The sequence below is a fragment of the Taudactylus pleione genome, unplaced genomic scaffold (assembly GCF_031769625.1).
Source record: "Taudactylus pleione unplaced genomic scaffold, aTauple2 ptg000410l, whole genome shotgun sequence".
NCBI lineage: Eukaryota > Metazoa > Chordata > Amphibia > Anura > Myobatrachidae > Taudactylus > Taudactylus pleione.
The window spans coordinates 542476-564273 of record NW_028284812.1 but is presented as its reverse complement, the minus strand read 5'-3'; the positions used below and the strand labels follow the sequence as shown (position 1 = coordinate 564273).

General features: G+C 49.0%; 1 protein-coding gene across 1 annotated transcript in view; it reads right to left on the bottom strand.

The window, feature by feature from the left end:
* The window catches only part of DYSF (dysferlin), a 705898-nt gene that overhangs the window by 388234 nt on the left and 295866 nt on the right, over positions 1 to 21798 (bottom strand). The window contains exons 2-3 of the mRNA XM_088447021.1: positions 19996 to 20051; positions 8618 to 8709 (exon numbers count right to left, since the gene is read on the bottom strand). Coding sequence (XP_088303147.1) covers positions 8618 to 8709; positions 19996 to 20051 — 148 coding nt within the window. The remainder of the gene's footprint in view (positions 1 to 8617; positions 8710 to 19995; positions 20052 to 21798) is intronic.

The following is a 21798-nucleotide window of genomic DNA, read 5'->3' as shown; positions in this document are numbered from 1 at the left end:
GCACTCAGCGGAGTCTATTTACGACTGAACTCACACATGATACAACACGATCAGTAGCAAATCAAAATAGACAGAAAAGTATTCTTAGTATATCCGTGGTATACTCCAACAGTGGGTACCAAGATAAAAAATATGAAAAAACGGGGTATAGTCCAAACACCAAGCACTGCAGTTGGTCTGGTAGCTTGAATAAGGGTACTTGGTTGCCCGAAACGTCGTTGGGCTATACTACTTTCTACCCCTTTTTATAGTCTGATTTGTGTAGTCATATTACAGTTAAGGGGTGGAAGTTTGGGGCTAGTTTCTGGTTTATAATAGTGATTTCTTGGGTAGGAGGTCTCCTCACTTCTTGGAATAGAAGTTTTTGGTCCACATCTAAGCCTTGAGTGGTTGGTGATGGGTTGGCAGTTGGCCCCCATCTAAGCCTTGAGTGGTTAGTGATGGGATGACAGTTGGCCCACATCTAAGCCCTAAGGGTTGGTGATGGGCTGGCAGTTGGCCCCCATCTAAGCCTTGAGTAGTTGTTATGGGCTGGCAGGTGGCCCCCATCTAAGCCTTGAGTGGATGGTGATGGGCTGACAGTTGGCTCCTATATAAGCCCTAGGGGTTGGTGATGGGCTGGCAGTTGGCCCCATCTAAGCCTTGAGTGGTTGTGATGGGTTGGCAGTTGGCCACCATCTATGCCTTGAGTGGTTGGTAATAGTCTGGCAGTTGGCCCCATCTAAGCCTTGAGTGGTTGGTAATGGGCTCGCAGTTGGCCTCAACTCAGCTTGAGTTGTATGTGATGGGCTGGCAGTTGACCCCCCTCTAAGCTTGAGTTGTTGGTGATGGGCTGGCAGTTGGACCACTCTAATCTTGAGGTGTTGGTGATGGGCTGGCAGTTGGCCCCCATCTACACCTTTATTTGATTATTTGACTAAGATGGAGATAAATTATTAAATAAAACTGACCCTGATACATTTTTTCTCTATTCACCTGGTGTACAAATGTAGGCTGACATGAACCGACAGGAAGTTTACTTAGGGCCGTATTCAATTTGAGGCGAAAAGCCGTTTCCGCGTGTTTTCGGCAAAGACTTTTCGCTGCTGATGTCATTTTCGCCTGTTGTGATTTTATTCCGTATTCAATTTGGCGGAAAGTCAATGCAATGTACTAGGCAGAAAAAAGTGTAGAATTGGGGTTTTGGGGTGCAACGTTGCGGGAACCCCCCTGCAGCCTTCAGACAGTCCCCCAAAGGTAAACTGTGTCAAAAAAAAAAAAAAAAAAACACTTAACACCCCAAAAAATGACTTTGAATTTTGGGGGCGTAAAAAAAAAATGTTGGGGTACAAAGTTAAAAACTAGCGAACTTGACTCTGGGGGGGTCCCCAAGTATGCCCCAGGTGTTTTTTTCATTGCAGGTGCTTACGGCAGGTGGATTTTTCACGATTTTTCCAACTTTACTTTAGCAACTTTTAAATATGCTGACCCCCATTTTGAAGTACCCCAAATCTGAATACTATTCTTCACCACTTATACAAAAACGCTATTTAGCAGCTATTGAGCCCATTTAAAAACCCCAAATACCTTCAGCAAGCCAAATCGGGGGGTAACCATAGCTAACCCCCATGTCAGAGCATCTTTTAGGGGGTGTCAGGCTGATTTCCCCAAATCTGACAGCACTTTCCGCTTGTTCAAGTTTCGCCGGGTCCCTTTTTCACCTACTTTCAAACTGAATATGGCGATACGAGGGCACTCGCGCGATACAGTCTTTAACATGGGAAGGACAAGTGTACGGTGCACATGTACAGTCTTTATCTCTGTCTGTGGAAACTGTACAGGACATTGTGGGGAGCCGCAAAAACAATCACTTTCTGCTTATAATATTATCCAGGATGAGATTTATTTCTAATAATTCAAAAGTACATTTAGCTTATTGTGTGGTCAACCAATGCAGCCTCTTCTATAACAGATATAAAGACATTTGGGTTCCTTCTAATGATGGGATGAAGCAAGAAAGAACGAAAGGGAAAATAAATAATATAAGGGAATGATAAACAACTCATCGGTAAGAGGCTGTGTGATGAGAAGCGGAGGGGGTCCAGCTACTAACCTTACCCTGGGGCTCCAAAACGGTGCTGGGGCAGACATGCCATGATATAAGTAATAATGCCATGATATACGTAATAATGCCATGATAATAGTAATAATGCTATGATGGGCTGTACAGTGGAATAATGGGGCAACATTTTGGCGTGATGAAGGTACATAGGCCCTCATTCAGAGGCGCGCTCGTTCTGAATGTGGCGGCCGTTTGGGTTTTGAAGTGCGGCCTCCTGGTCGTTAGGTAAGCTGTGGGTTACCACCCACACCTTAACGACCGACCAGGTTGATGGTCGCGATGGTGAACACCATCGCGACCATCGGGGCTTGCGATGAGACCCTAAGGTTGGGTCTCGGCAGCCGCAAGCCCCAGGGAGCTTCCTGCTCTGCTCTGATGTCAGTGCGGCCACCCACAAAACAGCAGGCGTTCCTTAAAGAACACCTCCGTTTGTGAAACCACCCCCCCGGCCCCCCTACAAGACGGGGCGAGCTGTCGATCAACATCGACAGCCGCCCCTTTTGTAGAGAGCTCCGGAGCGAGAGAGTTTCTCTCTCGCTCCGGGGCTTGCGCACGCACAGTGTGGCCTCTGCGCGTGCGCAGGGCTAACCATCGACCCGGTTACGAGCACATCGGTGCTTGTGACTGGGTCTGAATGAGGGTCATAGTGTAATAATAAGACAGAATAAGGAGATAATAAAGTTACACGCCAGCATGATGAGAGCACATATTACATGCCTACATCAAGGCGGGCTACAAAGAGTATGGCTGAGACCTGTGGTGGCTCCAGAGGTGGGGCTGCAGCGTGGTCCAAAATTCTAATAGGGGAGCCACACCAACTGCCAGTGAGTCCCAGCCGGCGATGTTTGGGGTGGCAGTTGGTGTGGCTCCCCTTTCTGATTTTGGGATGCCCTACGGCCCCACCTCTGGATCTGCCACCTGTCCAGGACTACTCTAGACAGTGCCTAACTGTTGCACAATAAGAGTGTTAGGTAAGAACTTAAACACTGGAGAGCCACAACGAAACGCAGCTGACGGTCAGGTGCCTGACAGTGACCATCGGTGGACTTTTGGTTACCATCCCATCAGACTCGTGTATTCTCTGTTTGTCATTTAAAGACAAGCTCAGGATACCAGGATCATCGATAACTGCAAGGACAATTTGCTGGATATAGATAATCGCACACCTGCTGGTACAGCCCGTCTCTCTCATTGTTGGGATTTCTACTTTTACTGATAAAAAATTACATTTATTTACATTCAAGTGGATGGACTGTTGGCCTACTAACCACCACCCTTGAATGCGGCAGGACCGCTATTTCCAGCGTATCCATCTACGACGCAATAGGTCCACTCTCTAGAAGTTACCTGAATTCAGTGTTTATTTTAGGATATTTTACGCATGACATGTCTGCTGATGAAATCCATTCACATGTGATTGTGTGTCACTTACTATTAATGTTCTGTGTTTAAAGACTGACATATTTTTTTTATTTAATAAACACTCCCCAAAAAAGTCCTTGTCTATATCTTTATTAGTTTAATATATCCACTGTTCTGTCTTTGGGGAAGATTTAACAAAATTTGCAGCCAATCAGCTTCTAACGTACATTTTTCAAATGCAGCCTGTAGAGCGACAGTTATAAGCTGATTGGTTGGCGTCTATGTTTTAAAGAGATAGAGAAAAATACCTCGCGCCATATGAGGCACCTGGAATTTGACAAATTCCAGTATCTCTAACAGCCACCAGCACAAACCACGTGGAGAATGCCCAACGCCACACACAAGAAAATTGAAGCAAAAAATAATAAATGCGGTGCTTAGTGGCGCTCAAGAATACAACAAATACACAATTTCTTCCAGAGAAGCACTTCTGGCAGCGCGAGTCATTTGGAGAATGAAAATAAAGCCTGAAAAGCTGTCGGTCAGGTTACCTTATAGGTAGAGAAGCACCTCCCTCCTAACAGGGAAACCTGCTGCAGAGGATGGGACGGACTTGAGTATAAAATTCCAATTATTTCACGAGTATTATTCAGCTCAGTAATACGCAGTCTGTATAGCTATTGCTGGAAAACTCTGACTATATATCAGGTTTAGGGGCCTATTCATCAACACTAAATGGCTCGTTAACCATGCGGAAACACTAGTTTCCGCATATCTTAGTTACCAGGCCATTCATCATCAGGGGTCCGGTAGGACCACCTGATATTTAGCAAACTCTGAAAACTGAAAGTTTCCGGAGTTTGCTTCCGAGAAAAAGCGCCATCTTCAGACGGCGCTTGTTCAAGAAGTTCCAGGGATGCGAAGAGGGATCCGAGCGGATCCCTCTGCCACCGCCTCCTCACTACTTCCCCGGCGGGAGTGTGCATGCGTGACATCGGGTCACGCATGTGTAGTCGGGACGACGGGAAAGAGGTAAGTAACGCAGATATTTCTGTAGCTGTGATACTATAACTGAGGGTACAGATGCTTTTCGGAGCAGCTGTCCCCGCATCGGAGTAATATTGAATTGCTCCGGTGTCAAGTTTCCCCCGCTGCGAGTTGGATACTTGAGTTTCCCTCGCAGCAAGATATGATATCATAATCATCGGGGTTCCATACGGCCTCGGATGATGTCATATTTAGGTGTAACTGTATTTCTTCCTGTATAAGACTTGTAAGAATTAATACTGTGCATAGGTTACAGCTACAGAAGACTTGAGGTTAATTACAGGAATGCTCCACCCAGATAGATTCCATACACAATCTGTAAGCCTACCCTCGCAAGTTCTAGTTCTATTACTTCCAGGCCGCTCATCTTAAATGGGAACAGAACAACACAGCCTATTTCTAGCTACATTTTTTCTCCCTCAGGGAAACAGATGACAAAAAAAAAAAATACAACACATTATAAGACAAATTATTTTTTATTCTGATCTCCTGCAATTACTTTTCCTACTATGTAATGTAGTCGCCTAAAAGTATCAGTTATCCAATCAAGGCCGCCGAGGGGAGCCCGGGTGACAGCGGTGTTGATTTAGTTCCGGCCCACCAGCTGATTACAGCTGGCGCCCCCTAGCAGGCCAACTTCGCGTACAGTATAACCATGCAAATATTTTGCCTTCTTAAAATTCTAACGATGGGCACTACAACATGCAGTAGAATTTCTGTCTGAAATTGCCTGCTGAAATCTCTTGAACATACTGTAGTGACAGCATCTCTCAGTTGGTTCCTCCAGGTTTTGATCTATGCTCAAGGAAACAGACTGTGCACTGACCTGGGAACAGCTACTGAAGGTCAGTTCTGTACAGGGGACTCATTTTGGTAGGTCAGGGGGAGTGCAAGAGGACATTACATGCAGGAGGACATCACAGGGATATAGGGGGAGTCTAGGAGGACAGTACAACGACAATGAGGTGAAAACCCTGCAAGGTGAATATAAGCACCCATCCGCCAGCAGTAACCACGCGATGTGAGCATGAAGTGTAACTCAGACTTGGCGCATAACTGGAAGAAGAGCCTCGCGTTTTCTCATAGAAGAGTTTACAGCTCACTTCCCTGAGCGTTTACACTAAAGCGCGGCACTAACAGCCTCTCGGCCGGCACTTTAGATGGAGAATGCCGGATCTCACAACTAAACACCCAGGTTTACCCGCGAGAACCGCCATTCTCCGACTTAACAGCTGTCCTGTCGGAGTAAACATTGTGGTGAATTGAATATCGCCGGGAGCTACCTCCTGGCACTATTCAACTCACGGTGAATTGAATCCCCTCCCCCACAATAATACCACAAAACCGCAGCTGTGACATTGTCACCTGTTAGATCTTTCACGTCAGCACTGTCTAGGAAGCAGAGATGGGGATTTAAGCTGAGGACCACCCTGCTGCGTTCTCCCTCCCTGACAGCAGAGCAGCGTCCTGCCCCTGGAACAGCAATCCTCCCTGATATACAATGTGCGACCTGCCACACATCACCGTCTTTAGCATTAAGGGATTTGTCCATTTTGTTTACTGCACTTCACTAATTTTACCTAATTAAAGATAAATGTGCCCTCTATCTAATGCGTCTAATGACTTTTCCCTGTTGCATTCCAGCCGCATAAATTACATACAGTATGGAGACACAGGACCTCATTCAGAGTCGGTCGAATCGGCCGCACGGTCGTACGCCACCGATGTTCGCTATACTGCGCATGCGTAAAGGTCGCAAGGCGCGTGCGCAAACTAGCCGCTACGATCAGAAATTTCTCTCTCCTTGAACACAGCCAGGTCGGTAGTTTGAGTGACAGAATGAGGCGTTTGTGGGTGGTAACGGGAAGGTGCTTGAAAACGGGGGAGTGGAGATCCGAACGCAGGCGTGCCTAATTATGCGAACAGCGTTTTATGGGAGTGCATAATTAACAAAGTAGCGTCATGGCACATGTGACATGGGAGGTTTTTACACTGACATGATCGTAGAGCTTAAGAGAGGGTATGGTCAACCTTAAGCTCTACGACCAGTGCCGATGGTTCCCGATGGTCTCGATTAATTCTTATATGCCCGGAGATGACGTGTAATGCGTACGAGAAGGGGGCATATTTTTTTGTCTTCCGGCCGCTTCCTCCCCTTGGTCGGCCAGCTACCGATCCGAACTTAGGGACGCAACTTGCGAGGGAATCATTTGCATATCCGGCCCCTTTTCCCGTACGACCGTGAGGCCGCTTCGACCGACTCTGAATGAGGTCCACTGTGCTTCCACCACGTGGTCACATCTGTACTTGGATGAGGCGAAAACGCCCCTTCCCGCCACCGTCCATCTTCTCCGAGTCTGCAAGTGCACATATGCTTACATTCACGTACTGGGCATGCACAGTGCGATTCACGCTAAATACGTTACGCCAACTGGCGCAGTACTCTCTCTTTTCGCCACTACCCATGAGCCATGGCCGCTACGAAATTAAATGTCGCAGTACAGGTTGAGTCTCCCATATCCAAAATGCTTGGGACCAGGGGTATTTTGGATATCGGATTATTCCGTATTTTGGAATATTTGCATACTATAATGAAATATCTTGGGTATAGGACCCAAAACTAAACACAGAATGCATTTATGTTCTATATACACCTTATACACACAGCCTGCAGGTCATTTTATACAATATTTTTTTATAATTTTGAGCATCAAAAAAAGTTGGTGTACATACATAAAATTCATTTATGTTTCATATACACCTTATACACACAGCCTGAAGGTTATTGTATACTGTATATTAATGAATTTGTGCTTTAAAACAAGTTTGTGTACATTGAACCATCAGAAAGCAAAGGTTTCACATTTTCAGTCATACTAAAAATATTCCGTAATTCGGAATATTCCGTATTTCGGAATATTTGGATATGGGAGACTCAACCTGTATTATGAGATAAAATGAAAATACGCTGATTCCCTGTACTGAGACTGTGTGACTGCGCTCACCTCACAACCAGCAGCACGTTCACCGCTATTCTACACTACGTACTGTGGAACTACAAGTCCCAGCCTGCATGACAATACATTATACACTATGCAACCTGTGAATTTCTAGCACAGCACAGAGTGGGACATGTACAACAGATAGAAACACAGGTCACCCCGGCGTGGTAGAGGGTATAAGAGACGGGGGCCACCATGTACCAAACGCCACTATAGCTACTCCTACAAAGGTCTGGAAAGAGTTCCCAGCGACAGGCGGTGATAACGGCACAGTGTACTGCTCAGGAAAACACAAAGCACTGGTAAGCAATATTAGGAACATTGGGCCTGATTCAGAGCCGGTCGCTATTTGCGGTTGTCGTTCAAAAAAAAGGGGTGGCTATTCAAATGAACCGTTCGCTCTTTGTGGTCTGTTCACGCCTCTAGGTCTGAACGAGCGAACAAAACTTGCGGTCGTTTTTTGGGAAACTACGCCCCCTGGCCGCTCGCATCCTACGTCATGTCCGCTATTTATTAGATTAATCGAGTACATCGACCAGGGCATGAGCTGCTCGCTATTCTTGTGGTTGGTTTTTGCTACCACAATTTTGCGAGCAGTTCTGACTATAAAATAACCCAGTGACGTGCTCAATGACGCTGCTGTTTTAATTATGCACACCCATAAAACGCCCGTTTTGACCTTTAAGCACGCCTGCGATCGGATCTCCACTCCCCGTTTTCAAGCACCTTCCCCTGTTACCACCCACATACGCCTCATCCTGTCACTCAAATTATCAGACATTCGCTATTTTTTGCGAGCACATGAATTTCGGCCGCACTGACTGGTTCGCGCATGCGTATAACGATCCGTACGCATGCGCAGTTGGGCAAACATCGCTCGGAGCGAACGAGTGGCCGCTTACGAGCGGCTCTGAATCAGGCCCATAATCTGTAATGAGAGACACTTTCCAGTGTGCATTGTATGATCACACCACGGTTTGGCCTCCGGGGGGCGCTGTCTGATTGGTGTCGATAAAGAACATGGAGTACAGAGAACACGGTGTAACAGCAAAAACAGGAAACTCAACATCACATTTATTGCTAGGAATATATACATTTATATTACCTGTTCCTCCCCATTGTCTCATGGTCTTTGACCACAGCATGGAGCTCGGCATTGGTGTCCAGAGGAACGCCTTTCAAGTCCCATTCAAATCCCTACAGGGAGAGAAAGAAACACAATGTATACCACAGCTATAGTCACTGACCATCATTCCTACAGGGGCCTATTGTATGCTGCCTGCAGTGCCCGGGACATTTACACCTATACATCCAGGAGTGTGCCATCCAGTTTACATTTGCATATTCAGTATGGCAGGGAAATTCAGAGCGGGGTGAGGCATGGCAGGGCTGTGTGTGGCGGGGTGAGGCTGTGTGTGGCGGGGTGAGGCTGGGTGGGATGGGGTGAGGCTGGTTGTGATGGGGAGAGGCTGCGTGTGGAATGCAAAGCCAGGTGTGGCAGGACGTGTATGGGTGTGACAGGCCAGGGCCGGGTGAGGCAGGGCGCGGATAGGCTTAGCAGGGCCAGGCTGGGTGAGGAAGGGCGAGGTAGAAAAGGAATTGGATGTGAGAGGCCAGGGCAGGGCGAGGCAGGACGGGGATGAGCTTGACATGACGAGGCTGGGTGTAGCATGGCAGGGCTGGGTGTGGCAGGGTGAGGCTTGATGTGGCGGGATGATGCTGGGTCTAGCATGGCAGGGCTGGGTGTGGCAGGGTGAGGCTTGGTGTGGCGGGATGAGGCTGGGTGTGGCATGAGAAAGCAAGATGTGGCAGGATGGATATGGGTGTGGCAGGCCAGGGCAGGGTGAGGCAGGACAGGGGTTTGGGTTTGGCAGGATTAGGGTTGGGTGTGGCATGCAGAAACAAGGTGAGGCAGAATGGAGATGGGTGTGGCAAAGCGAGGCTGTGTGTGGCAAGCAGAAGCAAGGTGAGGAACGATGGGGATGGGTGTGGCAGGCCAGGGCAGGGTGTGGCAGATTTGGGCAACACCGGGGTTTGGGCTTGGCAGGACAAGGCTGGCTGTGGCAGGACGACGATGGGTATGGCAGGATGAGGAAGGACGGGGATGGGTGTGACAGGGCAGGGTGTGGAAGGACAGGGGTTTGGGCTTGGCAGGGTGTAATTAGTGGATTAAATAGTTAATTTCTACATAAGTATATAAGTTATAAGTTGTAATACACATCCATATACCGCTTGCTAGGCCTCTTTGAGGTTTGCAAAGAGATTGTACTCAATAGTTGCAGTCTATACAGAATTGTTAGATATAACATTTTGGGGTCAGATAAGCCATAATTTGAGGGGCCTAGCTCTACCTGCCATGTGTATAATGAGCCATTCATAGCTTCTATGCTGTTATCAGTAGTTAGCTACATTCCATCGTAAGCTGTGTAGAGATGCTAAGCATTATGGGTAACTGTTAGTGATGTCCACACTCTACACAAAAGAGCTTTGAAAGAGGTTCATCTCCATACATACTAGGATACGTCATTAGTGTATCTCTTTGTCTGAGTATATGTTTACAGAGCATGTGCAATAGAGATAAGCATGGTTCATGCTATGCTGGACCAATGAGTGCTTGATACCTAGCACTGTATGTAACTGATGTGGGCTTAATATCCGGACAGCCACCACCCCAGACTAGGGTATATAATCAGGAGGTACACAAAGGACCCTTTAGCTCGTGCATGGATCTCTAAGTCTGCAGTAAGGATGCCTGCAATGTAAATTGAACTACCTGGGCGTTGTGAAACGATGGCTCCCCAGAGAAGATAAGATGAAGTACATCTTATGCTGAAGAGGATGAATTACCGGTGTCATCTGAATACATAGACAAAAGTTGAGGATACTGTAAACTTTGTATGTTGTTTGTTAATTGTTTGTTTGTTACTTGTAAATAAAGTGTATTCATTTGTAGATCACTCATATTGGTCACATGTGTTTACTATTTCATTTCAATCAGAACGAAACCCACCGTTATGCACAGGGCGAGGCTGGGTGTGGCAGGACCAGGCTGGGTGTGACAGGACGTGGCTGGGTGTGGCAGGACGTGGCTGGGTGTGGCAGGCTGGTGATGGGCGGGACATTCCCTGCTGAGTGGTATATGGATATACATCTTTATGTAATGATATTGGAGAGGTGCAGAAGGCTTATTTAGGTAAGTGGGGGCAGTGACAAAGCATGTGTATTACATTAGGCTTAGAGTTACAGGAACTACAGAGGTGACAGTAATCGAGTTTGTATTGTTAACAGGAATCCTTGTAAATCCTTTAACATTAAACGTATAACTGGTGTCCTCACTCATGGATTAGTCATATTAAGGAATGAATGCATTAACTAATTAATTAATGAACTAATGAGTGAAGGAATAAAAGAACAAGTGAATGAAAGAACGAATGAATCGATGAATGAACGAACTAATGTCCTGAAAAAAAAGAATCATCCCAGATTTCTGCACTAAGAAAAGAACTATGAATTTAGGCTGCGGACAAGGGGCTGATTCAGCAAGGATCGCAACTGCTAATACGCACGCAATCGGTCGATTGTTGCGTACTGCGCATGCATCACAGAGCACAAACCGGCCACTGCGATCGCAGTGTCTACGCAGACCCATCGCAGAGTGATTGACAGGAAGTAGCATTTGTGAGGGGTGATGGGGGGTGGCCCGTGAAACACAGGTGTGCCAGCGCACTTGAATGGCATTACAGGGGCGTACATTATCCACTGTGATGCCGTACGCAGCCTGAGGCCTCATAGCGTGCGATGAAGTTAGCAATTCCTAAGTAAGGTCAGAGCTTGTGCGAATGTGCGTGAGGCTGCGATGGTACTCGATGGTTTCTCAGTCTTGCTAAGTATTACGGATGTGTGTAAGGTAAGGTGGGCGTCCTTATGCAGTGCTGCGGCGTCATAGCGATCACAATGGATTAGCATACTATCGCAGTGGACCTGCGCGCGTAATCACTATTGCATTTGCAGTTGCGATCGGTAATGAATCAGGCCCAATATTACTTTGCAGACGGAATGTAGTCGGCATCCCCGCGTGCAGGATGCTGACGGTCCAAATACCGGCCCCGAAATACCGACAGGTCGGGATCCCAGCTTCAGTATCCCGACCGTCGGCATCTTGAAAGGTAAGTATCGGAGTGTTAGGGGGAGGTTAGCGTTAGGTAGCTGAGTTAGGGTTAGGCATTAGGGGGAGGGTTAGGGTTAGGCACTGCGGAGGGAGTGTTAGGTTTAGGGTGCGGGAAGGGGGGGTTAGGTTTAGGCACTAGAAAATCTGAGATATGGTAAGAACTTATCCTTGTTATCTCTATTTCTACCAAGTCCATAGGGTTCCACAGGATACCTTGGGGTATAGGTGTGACGTCAGTCATCGGGCACCATAGAGTAAAGCTTTCAGCCTCCCAGGATGCACTAGGGTCCCCCTCCTATACCCCGCCCCCGAGCCAAGGCATCTCAGTTATGTACCAAGCCATAGGCCAGAGGAGGAGAAGGAAGAGAGAGAAAAAAGATCTGGATACACACAAGAATCCCATTCTCACCAGAGGGAGACGGAAAAACCACTGACCAGAGCAAAGCCCATCTGCAGCACAGGTGCGACAGGGCGGGAGTCCTGTGGAACCCTATGGACTTCGTAGAAATAGAGATAACAAAGGTAAGTTCTTACCATATCTCATATTTTCTACTTCAGGGTCCATAGGGTATCCACAGGATACCTTGGGGATGTCCCAAAGCAGTATCCTTTAAGGGTGGGGACGCTCCTGTGCTGAAAGGAGAATCCGCCGCCCGAAGGAAGCATCCTGAGAGGCGAAGGTGTCAAACCTGTAATACCTCACGAAGGTATGGACAGAGGACCACGTAGCAGCCTTGCAGATCTGTACTGCAGAGGCACCACCTCGAGCTGCCCACGAAGGACCCACAGACCTAGTGGAATGAGCCTTCACAGAAGGAAGAACCGGCAGGCCTTCATGAAGATAAGCTTCAGAAATAGCAATACGGATCCAGGCTGCCAAAGTTTGCTTTGAAGCAGGCCAACCCTTTTTACGGAAGCCATAGAGGACAAACAAGGCGTCCGACTTCCTAAACGAAGAAGTGCGGTCAACATAAGTCCTCAAGGCCCGCACAACATCCAAAGTTGCCTCACCCACTGAAAGGCCAGGTGAGTTAAAAGCCGGAACAACTATTTCCTCGTTAACATGAAACTGGGAAGCAACTTTGGGAAGAAATTCAGGACGAGTGCGTAACACTGCCCTGTTCCCATTAAAAATCAAGAAAGGGGGTCTACAAGAAAGAGCCCCTAAATCAGAAACACATCTGGCCGAAGCTATGGCCAGAAGGAAAACAGTCTTAGCTGTTAGCCATTTAAGATCCACTGAGCCCAGTGGTTCAAACGGCGGTCCCTGGAGAGCCCTCAGGACCACAGTCAAGTCCCAAGGCGCAACAGGTGGAACAAAAGGCGGCTGAATTCGCAGAACGCCCTGCATAAAGGTGTGCACATCAGGGATTGTAGCAATCCTACGGTGAAACCAGACAGACAGGGCCGAAACCTGTACCTTCAAAGAAGCAAGGCGAAGCCCATGGTCTAGTCCCGCTTGTAGGAAGGCGAGTATCCGAGACAGACGAAACTCCCGCGGTGCATAACCTCTCGGTCGACACCACTGGAAGAACGTATGACACATGCGATGATATATCCTCGCGGAAGGCGGTTTCCGAGCTCTTAACATGGTACGCACTACAGAGCTGGAAAACCCCCTGGACCTTAACATGGCTGTCTCAACAGCCACGCCGTCAAAGACAGCTGAGTCAGGTCCGGGTGAAGACAAGGACCCTGCGACAGAAGGTCCGGTCGTAGCGGCAACCGCAGAGGACTGTCCACGGACAGACCCTGGAGGTCTGAGAACCAGTGCCGTCTGGGCCACGCGGAAGCTATCAACAGGAGCGTCCCTCCTTCCTGTTTGAATTTCCGGATTACCCGTGGAAGAAGGGAAACCGGAGGAAACAGGTAAGCGAACCGGAACGTCCACCGGACGGACAGAGCATCCACCAGAGAAGCCTTTTCGTCTCTTGTGCGAGACCCGTACACCGGCAACTTGTTGTTGTCCCGGGACGCCATGAGGTCGATCTCTGGAAGACCCCACTTGTCCACCAGCAGTTGAAAAACGTCCTGGTGCAGGGACCATTCCCCCGGATGAACGTCCTGGCGACTGAGAAAGTCCGCCTCCCAATTTAGCACTCCCGGGATGAAGACAGCTGATATAGCCGGAAGATTGCGCTCCGCCCATACCAGGATCCGAGACACCTCTACGAGAGCTGCCCGACTTCAGGTTCCTCCTTGCCGGTTTATGTAGGCCACGGTGGTAGCGTTGTTCGACTGGACCTGCACTGGGCGACCCTGGAGAACCCGATGTGCCTGCTGGAGAGCATTGAAGACCACTCGGAGTTCCAAGATATTTATTGGAAGCTCTACTTCTGTCGGAGTCCACCTGCCCTGGAACAAGTGTGGACCCGAAACTGCTCCCCAGCCCCGAAGACTGGCGTCCGTTGTCAACAGGACGCAATTCAGTACCCAGAACGGACGACCCTTGTTGAGATGGGTCGTCCGCAACCACCAGGCAAGGGACATGCGAACCTCCGGGGTGAGCACTATCGTCTGGGATTTTAGAGACTGAGGCAGTCCGTTCCATTTGGACAGGATTAGGTGCTGCAGAGGTCTGGAGTGAAACTGGGCGTATTCCACTGTGTCGAACACCGACACCATGGAGCCCAGTAACCTCATTGCCGAGTGTAGAGACACCCGGCGGCTGTGCAGACAACTGCGCACCCTCAACTGTAAGGCAGAGATCTTTTCCCCCGTAACAAAGATCCTTTGATGTCCCGAGTCCAATAAGGCTCCGAGGTGCAGAATCCGCTGAGACGGGATTAGAGTGAACTTCTGCCAGTTTATCAACCAGCCGTGCCTGTGCAGTAGGGCAATGGTCAGGTCCAGGTGACGCAGAAGGAGCTCCGGCGATACTGCCACTAAGAGAAGGTCATCCAAGTACGGCAACATGCGGACTCCCTGCAGCCGCAGAGAAGCCGCCATAACCGCCATCACCTTGGTGAACACACGCGGTGCTGTCGCCAGGCCAAATGGCAACGCCCGAAACTGAAAGTGGTCGCTGCGGATTGCAAACCTGAGGAACTGTTGATGGCGCAAAAGAATAGGGACATGCAGGTAAGCGTCCTGTATGTCCAATGACACCATGTAGTCCCCAGGTTCCAGCGCCAGAATGATGGACCGTAGGGTCTCCATCCGAAACTTCGGCACCCGCAAAGACTTGTTGAGAGCTTTGAGGTTGAGAATCGGACGATACGACCCATTGGGTTTCTGCACCAAAAAGAGATTGGAATAGAAACCCTGGCCCCTCTGGGAGAATGGAACAGGCACTATAACTCCAGCCTGGAGCATAGTGTGCAAGACCTTCCGCAGCTCCGTGGCCTTGTTCCGGTCTGATGGTAGACCCGTGGTGAAAAATCGAGCCGGGGGTCCGTGCCGGAAGGAGAGGGCATACCCGTGGGAGACCACCTCGAGAACCCAAGTGTCTGTCGTGGTGACCGACCAACACCGGGCGAACTGCAGCAGACGGCCTCCCACTTTGGGATCCCCCAAAGGGAGGCCCGGACCGTCAGGCTGCAGGCTTGTCATCTGGCTTAGGGGCCGGACGTCTGGTACTCCAGGCCTGCTTCCAGGGCTTGGCCGATTTCTTGGGGCCAGCCTGTCAGGGAAAAGACTGTGGTTTGGGCCTGCCCTGGGCCCTATAAGACCGAAAGGACGATGGCCCTGAACCAGAAGGGACAGCAGCCGACGGGAGACATGTCGATTTAGCTGCCGCCAGTGTGGCTACAATCTTGTCCAGATCTGGACCGAAGAGAACTTCTCCGTTAAAGGGCAACGCCTCCACACCTTTTTGGAATCAGCGTCCGCCTTCCAGGATCGCAACCACAAGGTGCGACGAGCAGCCACCGCTGCCGAAGAAATTCGAGACACCAGGGTACTAATGTCTAAGGCCGCCTCGTTGATATAAGTGGCCGAATCACGGAGATTACCAATCAACTCCGCCTGCTCAGCCGGACAGTCGGAATCGAAGGACGCCTCCAACGTATCCGCCCAGCGCTCCATAGCTCTGGCAACCCAGCAAATGGCCATAGCCGGCCACGCTGCTCCCCGCGCAAGTGAATAAGCGGACTTCAGGCAGATCTCCACCTTGCGGTCCGTAGCATCCTTAAGGGAGGACATGGATGGCATTGGTAATGTGGCACTACGGACAAGACGTGTCACATGAGAATCCACCTGTGGAGGGGATTCCCACTTAGCAAAATAATTATCCGCGAACGGATAAGCCACCACCAGACGCCTCTGCGGCTGGTATCGCTTGCCAGGCTGTTTCCACGCCTCCTCTAAATGGTCCACTAACTGACCCGAAAGAGGAAAGACTGTGGCGTCACCCTTCACATCCTTAAAAAAAGCATACTTGGATTTAGCCGCTGGGGGAACTTCGTCCTCAATCACCAAGGCTGTGCGGACTGCCCGAATAAGTCCAGGAATATACACCTAGCGTCCGCTTCCTTAGTACGTAGAGATTCCTGATCGGAAAGATCCAGAATCTTCTCGTCATCAGACGTCCCTTCGTCATCCTCATAAGGAGCCGACAGAGACGCCACCGGCCGTTTATGTGGCCGCATCACAGACTCCCCTTGCAACACATCCGACAAGTGCTGTACAGAACTCGTCAGGGAGTTAACCCACGCCGGCTCCTGAGAAACCGGGAGAGGGGAAATAGGGAGACTGCGGGGTACCACCAATTGTCTTGGGAAACCCTGCATGGGTGACGATACCACTGATTGCTGGGACAAACCCATCTGCGTAAACGCGGGCTGCGGAGCTAATTGGCCCACTAAGGTTGTAAGCGCCTGAGCGAAACAAGCCCAGGGTGGCTCCTGTACCGGTGCTGTAACCGTAATAGGCCGCGCCAACGACAAACACTGCCGGCATAGGCCCTCCGCGCTACCCTCCCCCTCCGCTAAAGGTACTTTACACGTAGTACACTGCAGCCGGAGAGGAAAGTCACTTTCAGACATGATGGTAGAAAGTATGTGGCCCCTCTCACCAATTTTTCAAAATGGCGAGAGACCACCCTGCAGCACTGCAGCTTTAGCAGAAAGAACAGGGACAGTAATAAGGCTGACAGTCAGAAAGGAAAGTACAGGCAGCAGCGCTAGCACAGTCACATACAATGCAAAGAAACTCAATTCCTGCACTAACAGCGCTGATAAATCAACTACACAGACACAGAGTCTGGTAGGACACAGCGCTGCATACACAGACCTGACCACAGCGGAGGAGAGGTATGTGGAGGGACCCAGACCACGATGCCTCCGTCCAGACTTCCAGCAGCGTTCACCATGCGTTCTGAAGATGGCCGCCGAGGAGCAGAGAGGAGGCTGGCCTGGGGGAGGAGCGCTGCCACAGGGCCAGTCGGCGTGTTGCAGAGAGGGCTGTGTGCAGCGGGGGAGGGGCGGCTGTGAGACAGGGAAGGCGCGCTCCCCTGGCATGCATTTAACCCCTGGGACGCCGCAGCGCTACCGCTCTGCCGCGGTCCTGCTGTCCCAGGGGGGTAGTGGAAGCGCAGGTTAGTACCTGGCTCCACGCTGCAGCCAGTCCCCAGGGAGCCCCCTGCCTGGGCACTTCTGGACCATGTATCAGCAGGGACCCACCGTTGGACCCCGCTGCTTACCTTGCTGCCCCCCTTGAGTCCGGCCATGGTAATAAACATCTGGGTTCACCGCTAGCTGTGACCCCAGATGCTCACCAGCATCCCCGGAACGGTACCGGCGTTCTGGTACCGGCGGGGGTGTAGGGAAGACAGCATGGACGTCAAAACTGACTGTCCATGCTGTACTTCCAGATGTGCAGCCACAGCTGCAAAACGAAAACTTCAGGGGCTCTTCATGGCCCCCCTCTAACAGGTGCCTCCGACTCCGGCCGGGCACCGAACTAAACTGAGATGCCTTGGCTCGGGGGCGGGGTATAGGAGGGGGACCCTAGTGCATCCTGGGAGGCTGAAAGCTTAACTCTATGGTGCCCGATAACTGACGTCACACCTATACCCCAAGGTATCCTGTGGATACCCTATGGACCCTGAAGTAGAAAGGGGGGTTAGGTTTAGGCACTAGGAAGGGGGGTTAGGTTTAGGCACTAGGAAGGGGGGGTTAGGTTTAGGCACTATGAAGGGGGAGGTTAGGTTTAGGCACCAAGGAGGGAGAGTTAGGGTTAGGGTAGGGGTTAGTGTAGGGGTAGGGAAAATACTTACCTTTAGTTCCTATGGGTGTAGGGATTCTGGCTGTCGGGAAGCAGAGACATGTAACCCCTGTACAGGGACTGTGCACGGATGTATAAGGCTGGAACAGCATAGACATGTAACCCCTGTACAGGGACTGTGCACACATGTATAAGGCTGGAGCAGCAGAGACATGTAACCCCTGTACTGGGACTGTTGCCAGATGTATAAGGCTGGAGCAGCAGAGACATGTAACCCCTGTACTGGGACTGTGCGCAGATGTATAAGGCTGGAGCAGCAGAGACATGTAACCCCTGTATAGGGACTGTGCACATATGTATAAGGCTGGAGCAGCAGAGACATGTAACCCCTGTATAGGGACTGTGCACAGATGTATAAGGGTGGAGCAGCAGAGACATGTAACCCCTGTACTGGGACTGTGCACAGATGTATAAGGCTGGCGCAGCAGAGACATGTAACCCCTGTACAGGGACTGTGCACAGATGTATAAGGCTGGAGCAGCAGAGACATGTAACCCCTGTACAGGGACTGTGCACAGATGTATAAGGCTGGAGCAGCAGAGACATGTAACCCCTGTACAGGGGCTGTGCGCAGATGTATATGGCTGGAGCAGCAGAGACATGTAACCCCTGTACAGGGACTGTGCGCAGATGTATAAGGCTGGAGCAGCAGAGACATGTAACCCCTGTACAGGGACTGTGCACAGATGTATAAGGCTGGAGCAGCAGAGACATGTAACCCCTGTACAGGGACTGTGCACAGATGTATAAGGCTGGAGCAGCAGAGACATGTAACCCCTGTACAGGGACTGTGCACAGATGTATAAGGCTGGAGCAGCAGAGACATGTAACCCCTGTACAGGGACTGTGCACAGATGTATAAGGCTGGAGCAGCAGAGACATGTAACCCCTGTACAGGGACTGTGCACACATGTATAAGGCTGGAGCAGCAGAGACATGTAACCCCTGTACAGGGACTGTGCACAGATGTATAAGGCTGGAGCAGCAGAGACATGTAACCCCTGTACTGGGACTGTGCACACATGTATAAGGCTGGAGCAGCAGAGACATGCAACCCCTGTACAGGGACTGTGCACAGATGTATAAGGCTGGAGCAGCAGAGACATGTAACCCCTGTACAGGGACTGTGCACAGATGTATAAGGCTGGAGCAGCAGAGACATGCAACCCCTGTACAGGGACTGTGCACAGATGTATAAGGCTGGAGCAGCAGAGACATGTAACCCCTGTACTGGGACTGTGCACACATGTATAAGGCTGGAGCAGCAGAGACATGCAACCCCTGTACAGGGACTATGCACAGATGTATAAGGCTGGAGCAGCAGAGACATGTAACCCCTGTACAGGGACTGTGCACAGATGTATAAGGCTGGAGCAGCAGAGACATGTAACCCCTGTACAGGGACTGTGCACAGATGTATAAGGCTGGAGCAGCAGAGACATGTAACCCCTGTACAGGGACTGTGCACAGATGTATAAGGCTGGAGCAGCAGAGACATGTAACCCCTGTACAGGGACTGTGCACACATGTATAAGGCTGGAGCAGCAGAGACATGCAACCCCTGTACAGGGACTGTGCACAGATGTATAAGGCTGGAGCAGAAGAGACATGTAACCCCTGTACAGGGACTGTGCACAGATGTATAAGGCTGGAGCAGCAGAGACATGTAACCCCTGTACAGGGACTGTGCACAGATGTATAAGGCTGGAGCAGCAGAGACATGTAACCCCTGTACAGGGACTGTGCACAGATGTATAAGGCTGGAGCAGCAGAGACATGTAACCCCTGTACAGGGACTGTGCACAGATGTATAAGGCTGGAGCAGCAGAGACATGTAACCCCTGTACAGGGACTGTGCACAGATGTATAAGGCTGGAGCAGCAGAGACATGTAACCCCTGTACAGGGACTGTGCACAGATGTATAAGGCTGGAGCAGCAGTGGAAGCAGACGTTAATGACACATACGGTGGGAGCTACACCCATTGTCACCTGCCCTGAGTGTATATTTACACTGTAATATGGAACGTGTATACACAAATGACATGGAAAGCAGCCGCCATGTCATCCATACAGCTCAATGTACACTCACCTCGTTCCAGATGGGATTCTGGTTATTCTTGATGACTTTGGTTTTTTTCTTAACACCTAGAAAATAATATTACATAGGACACAATATTATACTGGGTATGAGTAAAACTGACAACAATACTTATTACATAGAACAGAGGAGCACTCTTTTTGAAAATTAAGTTTAAAATATAACTTTTAATGTGGTATGGTATGGTATAATATGGCATGGTATGGTAAGGCATGGCATGGTAAGGTATGGTATAATATGGCATGGCATTGCAAGGTATGATATGGTATGGTAAGGCATGGCATGTTATGGTATGGCATGGTATAATATGGCATGGCATGGTATGGTAAAATATGGTATGGTATGGCAAGGTATGGCATGGTATGGTATAATATGGCATGATATGGTATGGTATGGTTGGCATGGTATAGCATGGTATGATATGGCATGGTATGGTATGGTAAGGCATGGTATGACATGGTATAGTACGGTATGGTAAGGCATGGTATGGTATGGTAAGGCATGGTATAGTATAGTATGGTATAGTGTAGTATAGCATGGTATGGTATGGTATAGTATGGTATGGTATAGTATGGTATGGTAAGGCATGGTATGGCATAGTATAGTATGGTATGGCATGGTATAGTATGGTATGGTAGAGTATGGTATGGTATGGCATGGTATGGTATGGCATGGTATAGTATGGTAAGGCATGGTATGGTATGGCATGGTATAGTATAGTACGGTATGATATAGTATGGTATAGTATGGTATGGCATGGTATAGTATGGTAAGGCATGGTATAGTATGGTATGGTATGGCATGGTATAGTATGGTATGGCATGGTATAGTATGGTATGGTAAGGCATGGTATAGTATGATATGGTATGGTAAGGCATGGTATAGTATGGTATGGTAAGGCATGGTATAGTATGGTATGGCATGGTATAGTATGGTATGTATAGTGTAGTATGGTATGGTATGGTAAGGCATGGTATAGTATGGTATGGTATGGCATGGAATAGTATGGTATGGTATAGTATGGTATGGCATGGTATGTATAGTATGGTATGGTATAGTAAGGCATGGTTTGGCATGGTATAGTATGGTATGGTAAGGCATGGAATAGTATGGTATAGTATGGTATGGTATGGTATGGTATAGTAAGGCATTGTATAGTATGGTATGGTATGGCATGGTATAGTATGGTATGGCATGGTATAGTATGGTAAGGCATGGTATAGTATGGCATGGTATAGTATGGTATGGCATGGTATGGTATAGTATGGTATGGTAAGGCATGGTATAGTATGGTATGGTATAGTATGGTATGATATAGTATGGTATGGTAAGACATGGTATAGTATGGTATGGTATAGTATGTTAAGACATGGTATAGTATGGTATGGTATGGCATGGTATAGTATGGCATGGTATAGTATGGTATGGTATGGCATGGTATAGTATGGCATGGTATAGTATGCTATGTCATGATATGGTATGTATAGTATGGTATGGTATGGTAATGCATGGTATAGTATGGTATGGTATAGTATGCTATGTCATGGTATGGTATGTATAGTATGGTATGGTAATGCATGGTATAGTATGGTATGGTATAGTATGGTATGGCATGGTATGTATGGTATGGCATGGTATGGTATGGTAAGGCATGGTATAGTATGGTATGACATGGTATGTATAGTATGGTAAGGCATGGTATAGTATAGTATGGCATTGTATAGTATGGTATGTCATGGTATGTATAGTATGGTATGGCATGGTATGGTAAGGCATGGTATAGTATGGTATGTA